The 8051-nt window shown below is 53.2% G+C and overlaps 1 gene segment (V, D, J or C); it reads right to left on the reverse strand.

Annotated features, from left to right (window-relative positions):
- Positions 1-1150: 1150 nt before the first annotated feature.
- LOC137466068 (Ig mu chain C region-like) lies at positions 1151-7627 on the reverse strand (the record flags this gene model as incomplete). The annotated part of the segment is given in 4 exon segments: positions 1151-1592; positions 4501-4833; positions 5667-5996; positions 7268-7627. Coding segments are annotated over 4 exon segments (1436 nt in total), but the record flags the coding sequence as incomplete, so codon positions are not given.
- Between the last annotated feature and the right edge of the window lie 424 nt (positions 7628-8051).

An 8051-nucleotide genomic window follows, 5' to 3' on the forward strand; every position in this document is an offset into this window, starting at 1 on the left:
AATTCGTCATTTTTGGGGGAAAATGGATTGTTTTTGGGGGGAAAAGTGGGAGTCTAAAAGAACGGGATTTTTGGGTGAAAATTGGGTGTTTTTTGGTGGGGGAAAACGGGATTTTTTGGGTGAAAAAGAGGCGATTTTGGGAAAAAATGGCAGGTTTTGGTGGAAAAATGGTTGTTTTTGGGAAAAAAGGGCGGGTTGGAGAAAAATTGGAATCTTTGGGGAAAAATCCCATTTTTGGTGGGAAAACAACGCAGAAGAACGTCGTTTTTTGAGGGAAAAAACCCAGATTTTGGGGGGAAAATCTGGTTTTTTTTCCAATATTTTGGTAAAATCGAAGTTTGGTCGAAACGTGCTCGGAAATTTTGGTGAAATCGGTTAAAAAGGCGTGGGAGGAAAAACCGCACTTTTGAGCAAAAAAAAACGCCGTTTTTTTTAGCCAAAACTCCCCGTTTTTTTTTGTTTTTTTGTCGTTTTTTTTTTGCAAAACCTTTATTTCCTCTGCTATAAAAAAGTGCGTTTTTTTGGGGGTAAAAATTGGGGTTTTCAGTAACAGCCGCCGAGGGCGTTGGCCAGCACCAGGGACACGTTGACGGCGGCGGGTTTTGGGTGAAAAAGCGGCGATTTTGGGGAAAATTCGTCATTTTTGGGGGGAAAACGGATTGTTTTGGGGGGGAAAAGTGGGAGTCTGTGAAAAACGGGATTTTTGGGTGAAAATTGGGTGTTTTTGGTGGGGAAAACGGGATTTTTTGGGTGAAAAAGCGGCGATTTTGGGAAAAAATGGCAGGTTTTGGTGGAAAAAAATGGCAGGTTTTGGTGGGAAAAAAGGCGGGTTGGAGAAAAATTGGAATCTTTGGGGGGAAAATCCCAGTTTTGGTGGGAAAACAACGCAGAGAACGTCGTTTTTTTGAGGGAAAAAAAGCCAGATTTTGGGGAGGAAAATCTGTTTTTTTTCCAATATTTTGGTAAAATCGAAGTTTGGTCGAAACGTGCTCGGAAATTTTGGTGAAATCGGTTAAAAAGGCGTGGGAAAACCGCACTTTTGAGCAAAAAACCGCCGTTTTTTAGCCAAAACTCCCCGTTTTTTTGTTTTTTTTTGTCGTTTTTTTTTGCAAAACCTTTATTTCCTCTGCTAAAAAAAAAAAGAAAAGTGCGTTTTTTTGGGGTAAAAAATTGGGATTTTCAGTAACAGCCGCCGAGGGCGTCGGCCAGCACCAGGGACACGTTGACGGCGGCGGGTTTACCGGCGGCCTTGTCCAGCGACTTCTGCGCCAGCCGCATCGGCAGCCGCTCGTGGCCCACCAGGCAGGTGAAGACGCCGCCGGGCCTCCCAGTCGCGCGCCGGCACCGTCAAGGTGCTGACGCTCAGGTAGGTCGGGGCGTGGCCCTGCGGGGCGGGGCCGGGCTCGGGGCGCGGCCGGAAGGTGAGGGCGCGGCCCGGCGGGAGGGGCCGGCCCGTCCTGCAGCCATTGGACGAGGAGGTCGGGCGGGTTGAAGCCGCGCACGAGGCAGGTGAGCGTGGCCCAGGCGCGGGCGCCGCAGCTGCTCGGGCGCCGGCGGCAGCAGGTACAGCGAGGGCGGCGAGGCCGCGGCGGCTGCGGGGGCGGGGTTTTCGGGGTGAAAACGGGGGGTTTTGGGTTTTTGGGGTGAAATCGGGGGGTTTTGGGTTGAAATCGGGGGGGTTTTGGGGTTTTGGGGTGAAATCGGGGGGTTTTGGGGTTTTTGGGGTGAAAACGGGGGGTTTGGGGGAAATTATGGGGGTTTTGGGGTGAAATCGGGGAGTTTTGGGGTTTTTTGGGTGGAAATTGGGGGGGGTTGGGGTTTTTTTGGGGTGAAATCGGGGGGTTTTGGGGTTTTGGGGTGAAATTATGGGGGTTTTGGGGTGAAATCGGGGGGTTTCGGGGTTTTTGGGGGAAATGATGGGGTTTTGGGGTGAAATCGGGGAGTTTTGGGGTTTTTTGGGTGGAAATTGGGGGGGTTGGGGTTTTTTTGGGGTGAAATCGGGGGGTTTTGGGGTTTTGGGGTGAAATTATGGGGGTTTTGGGGTGAAATCGGGGGGTTTCGGGTTTTTGGGGGAAATGATGGGGTTTTGGGGTGAAATCGGGGAGTTTTGGGGTTTTTTGGGTGGAAATTGGGGGGTTTGGGGTTTTTTGGGTTTTTTTGGGGGAGATGATGGGGTTCTGGGGTGAAATCGGGGGGTTTTGAGGTTTTGGGGTGAAATCGGGGGGTTTTGGGGTTTTTGGGGAGATGATGGGGATTTTTGGGGAAATTATGGGGTTTTGGGGTGAAATCGGGGGGTTTTGGGGTTTTTTGGGGTGAAATCGAGGGGTTTTGGGGTTTTTTGGGGTGAAATCGGGGGGTTTTGGGTTTTTGGGGAGATGATGGGGTTTTGGGGTGAAATCGGGGGGTTTTGGTTTTTTTTTGGGGTGAAATCGGGGGGTTTTGGGTTTTTGGGGTGAAATCGGGGGGGTTTGGGTTTTTGGGGTGAAATTGGGGGGTTTTGGGGTTTTTTTGGGGTGAAATCAGGGGGTTTTGGGTTTTTGGGGAGATTATGGGGGTTTTGGGGTGAAATCGGGGTTTTGGGGGTTTTTTTGAGGGAGATTATGGAGTTTTGGGTGGAAATAAGGGGGGCTTTGGGGTTTTTTGGGGTTTTTTTGAGGGAGATTATGGGGTTTTGGGGTTTTTTTGGGGGTTTTTTTGGGGTGAAATTGGGGGATTTTGGGGTTTTTGGGGGAGATGATGGGGTTTTGGGGTGAAATAAGGGGGTTTGGGGTTTTTTGGGGAGAAATCGGGGGATTTGGGGGTTTTTTTTGGGGTTTTTGGGGGGAGATGATGGGGTTTTGGGGTGAAATTGGGGGGCTTTGGGGGAAATCGTGGGGGTTTGGGGTTTTTTGGGGGGAATCGGGGGTTTGGGGTTTTTTGGGGGGGAATCGGGGGGTTTGGGGTTTTTTTGGGTTTTTTGGGTTTTTTGGGGGGGAATTATGGGGGGTTTTGGGGGAATTATGTGGTTTTGGGGGTGAAATCAGGGGGTTTGGGGGTTTTTGGGGGGATGATGGGGGTTTGGGGGGAATTCCTGGGTTTTTGGGGGATTTGTGGGATTTTTGAGGTGAAATCAGGGGGTTTTGGGGTTTTTGGGGTGAAATCAGGGGTTTTGGGGTGGCATCGGGGGAGTTTGGGGTTTTTTTGGGGAGAATTATGGGATTTTGGGGGGAAATTGGGGGGTTTGGGTTTTTTTTGGGGTGAAATCAGGGGGTTTGGGGTTTTTGGGGTGAAATCAGGGGGTTTGGGGTTTTTGGGGTGAAATCAGGGGTTTTGGGTGGGCATCGGGGGAGTTTGGGGTTTTTTTTTGGGGAGAATTATGGGATTTTGGGGGGAAATCGGGGGGTTTGGGTTTTTTTGGGGTGAAATCGGGGGGTTTTGGGGTTTTTGGGGTGAAATCGGGGGGTTTTGGGGTGGAATTGGGGGGGGTTGGGGTTTTTTGGGGTGAAATTGGGGGGTTTTGGGGTTTTTGGGGTGGAATCGGGGGGTTTTGGGGTGGAATCGGGGGGGTTTGGGGTTTTGGGGGAAATGATGAGGTTTTTGGGGTGGTTTTGGGGTGAAATCAGGCGGTTTTGGGGTTTTTGGGGTGGAATCGGGGGGTTTTGGGGTGGAATCGGGGGGTTTGGGGTTTTGGGGGAAATGATGAGGTTTTTGGGGTGGTTTTGGGGTGAAATCAGGCGGTTTTGGGGTTTTGGGGGGATTTAGGGGAGAATTTTGGTGGTTTTGGGGGAATTACGGGGTTTTTTGGGGTTTTGGGGCAAACTTCTGAAAATCAACAAACCCAAACCCGACCGAACCCAACCCAACCCAACTCACCCAACCCAAACCAAACCAAACCAACCCAACCAAACCCAACCCAACCCAACCCAACCCAACCCAACCCAACTCAACCAACCCAACCCAACCCAACCCAACTCAACCCAACTCAACCCAACCCAACTCAACCCAACCCGACCCGACCCGACCGAACCAAACCCAACTCAACCAACTCAACCCAACCCAACCCAACTCAACCCAAGTCAACTCAACCCAACCCAACCCGACCCGACCGAACCCAACCCAACTCAACTCAACCCAACCCAACCCAACCCAACCCAACTCAACTCAACCAACTCACCCCAACCCAACCCAACCCAACCCAACTCAACTCAACCCAACCCAACCCAACTCACCCAACTCAACCCAACCCAACCCGACCCGACCCGACCGAACCAAACCCAACTCAACTCAACCCAACCCAACCCAACCCAACCCAACCCAACTCAACTCAACCCAACTCAACCCAACTCAACCCAAACCAACCCAACCCGACCCAACCCAACTCAACCCAACCCGTCTGAACCCAACCCAACCAAACCCAACTCAACCCAACCCAACCCAACTCAACCCAACCCAACCCAACCCAACCCAACTCAGCCCAACTCAGCCCAACCCCACCCAACCCAACCCGACCCCACAACTCACCCGTGGTCTTCCTCATGGTGACCTCCTTGGGGAAGAGCAGCTCCGGGTGCGTCACGCGGCACGTGAACTCCTGGCCGGACTCCCAGAGCTCGGCGCTCACCGTGGCCACGCCCTCGGCCATCAGGAGCCCGTTGGGCTGCAGCGTCGGCGGCGACGTCTTGGTGGCCAAGGCCTCGCCGTCCTCCTTGAGCCACGCCACCTCCAGGCCCTCGGCGGCCGCCGCCAGGTTGGAGACGCGGCACGTCAGCCGCGCCGACTGCTCGCGGAAGATGTCGGCGAAGAGCGGCGGCACCGTCTCCACCCGGATGTCGCCGGCGGCCAGGGGTTGCTCGTCTGTGGGGGACAGGGGCGGGGGCGAGGGGTCGGGGTCAACTGGAAGGGTCTCCACGGTGGTTTTGGGTGGTTTCCACCATGGACGGTCAACTGGAAGGGTCTCCGCGGTGGTTTTGGGTGGTTTTAAGCCAAAACGATCGTGGGTGTTGGGCATTGGTCAACTGGAAGGGTCTTGATGGCGGTCATTGGTGTTGAGGAATGGCCCAACCCAACCCAACTCAACTCAACTCAACCCAATCAACCCAACCCAACCCAACCCAACCCAACTCAACCCAACCCAACCCAACTCAACCCAACCCAACCCAACCCAACCCAACTCAACTCAACCCAATCAACCAAACCCAACTCAACCCAACTCAACCCAACCCAACCCAACCCAACCCAACTCAACCCAACCCAATCAACCAAACCCAACCCAACCCAACTCAACCCAACCCAACCCAACTCAATCCAACCCAACTCAACCCAACCCAACCCAACCCAACTCAACCCAACTCAATCCAACCCAACTCAACCCAACCCAACCCAACCCAACCCAACTCAACCCAACTCAACCCAACTCAACCCAACCCAACCCAACCCAACCCAACCCAACCCAACTCAACCCAACCAAACTCAACTCAACTCAACCCAACCCAACTCAACCCAACTCAACCCAACCCAACCCAACTCAACCCAACTCAACCCAACCCAACCCAACCCAACTCAGCCCAACCCAACCCAACCCAACCCAACCTCCGACCAACCCCATTCCTTCCTCGATTTCCGCCGGAATTCCGCCCCGAAGCGCCCCCAAACCCCGATTTTTTTCGGTGTGTCCCCCCAGAACTCACATCCGCACTCCATGGCCTTGCTGGTGTTCCTCATCTCCTCCCCCGCCTGGCACGTGAAGACGACGCCGCTCTCCCACTCGGCCTCGGTCACCACCACGCGGCTGCCGGCCACGAAGAGCCCGGAACCTTCCGGCGCCGGCGCCTCGGCGGTGACGCCCTCCCGCACCGGGGCGCCGTTGCGGAGCCAGCGGATGGGGGCGGCGCCGAGGCCGCGCCGGGGCCCCCGGATTTGGCAGAGGAGGGTGGAGTTGCGGTAGGGCCCCTGGAAGTCCTCGCGGGACGGCGGCCGCAGCGTGAGCTCCGGCGGCGCGGCGGACGGCGCGCCGGGGCCTGGCGGGGAGAAGAAGAGGGGTTTTGGGGAAACGCGCCGAAGGCCCGGGGGCAAATCCCGGAATGTGGGGGGAAAGCGCGGAAACTTTGGGGGGATCGGAGGGGTTCCGGGAGAAAGTCCAAGATTCCGGGGGGAAAATATTGAAATTTTGGGGGGAAATCCCAAAATCCCATTTTTGCGCCATTTCTTGCCCATTTTTTTGGCACATTCAGGACGTTTTTACGCCATTTTTGCGCCATTTTTGCGCCATTTTTGCGCCATTTCTTGCCCATTTTTTGGGCACGTTCAGCACATTTTTTGCGCCATTTTTCACCATTTTTTTGCCATTTTTTGCCCATTTTTTTGGCACATTCAGCACATTTTTTGCACCATTTTTTTGCCATTTTTGTGCCATTTCTTGCCCATTTTTTTGGGCACATTCAGCACATTTTTTGCGCCATTTTTCACCATTTTTTTGCCATTTTTTGGCCATTTTTGGGGCACATTCAGCACATTTTTTGCGCCATTTTTGCACCATTTTTTTGCCCATTTTTTGCCCATTTTTTGCGCCATTTTTCACCATTTTTGCTCCGTTTCTTGCCCATTTTTTTTTGGCGCGTTCAGCACATTTTTTGTGCCATTTTTTGCACCATTTTTCACCATTTTTGGGCCGTTTTTTTGCCCATTTTTTTGGGCACATTCAGGACATTTTTTGTGCCATTTTTAACCATTTTTGCGCCGTTCTTGCGCCGTTTCTTGCCCATTTTTTTGGCACATTCAGCACATTTTTTGGGCCATTTTTCACCATTTTTTCGCCGTTTCTTGCCCATTTTTTGGGCACATTCAGCACATTTTTTGCGCCATTTTTTGCGCCATTTTTCACCATTTTTTCGCCGTTTCTTGCCCATTTTTTGCGCCATTTTTTGCGCCATTTTTCACCATTTTTGTGCCGTTTCTTGCCCATTTTTTTGGGCACATTCAGGACATTTTTTGTGCCATTTTTAACCATTTTTGCGCCGTTCTTGCGCCGTTTCTTGCCCATTTTTTTGGCACATTTTTTGCGCCATTTTTTGCGCCATTTTTCACCATTTTTTCGCCGTTTCTTGCCCATTTTTTGCGCCATTTTTTGCGCCGTTTTTCACCATTTTTTGCACCGTTTCTTGCCCATTTTTTTGGGCACATTCAGCACATTTTTTGCGCCATTTTTAACCATTTTTGCGCCGTTCTCGCGCCGTTTCTCGCCCGTTTTTCGGCACGTCCCCGCCCCAACTCCCCGTCCCCCCAAGCCCACCTGGGTTGGACACCTCGGCGCTGCGGCTGCCGCGGGCGTGCCGGGCGTGGCACCGGAACGGCTGCCGGGATTTCCCGGCCTCCGGCTCCATCGCGAGGCGCGAGGCCGCCAGGAACGTTCCGGAGCGCGGCGCGGCCGGGAAGGCGGCGGCGGCGGCGGCGGCGACGCTTCCGTTGTCGCGGTCGCTCCAGGAGAAGTGGAGCGGCGCCGGGAAGAAGCCGACGGCGACGCAGCCGACGGAGAAGAGCGAGCCGGCGCCGCACGGCGACAGCGGGAACAGATCCGGGGCGCGGGCGGCGGCTGCGGGGAAATTCCCGAAATTCCGGTGGGGTGGGGGGAAAAAACAGGGAAATCTGGTTACTGGAGCAGTACGGACCAGTATGGACCAGTATAAACCAGTATAGACTAGTTAAAACCAGTATAAACCAGTACAAACCAGTATGGACCAGTATGGACCAGTACGGACCAGTACGGACCAGTATAAACCAGTATAAACCAGTACGGACCAGTATGGACCAGTACGGACCAGTATAAACCAGTATAAACCAGTACGGACCAGTATGGACCAGTACGGACCAGTATAAACCAGTATAAACCAGTATAAACCAGTACGGACCAGTATGGACCAGTACGGACCAGTATAAACCAGTATGGACCAGTATGGACCAGTATGGACCAGTATGGACCAGTATGGACCAGTATAAACCAGTATGGACCAGTATGGACCAGTATAAACCAGTATGGACCAGTCTGGACCAGTACAGACCAGTATAGACCAGTATGG

The sequence above is a fragment of the Anomalospiza imberbis genome, unplaced genomic scaffold, assembly GCF_031753505.1.
Source record: "Anomalospiza imberbis isolate Cuckoo-Finch-1a 21T00152 unplaced genomic scaffold, ASM3175350v1 scaffold_1322, whole genome shotgun sequence".
Taxonomy (NCBI): Eukaryota; Metazoa; Chordata; class Aves; order Passeriformes; family Viduidae; genus Anomalospiza; species Anomalospiza imberbis.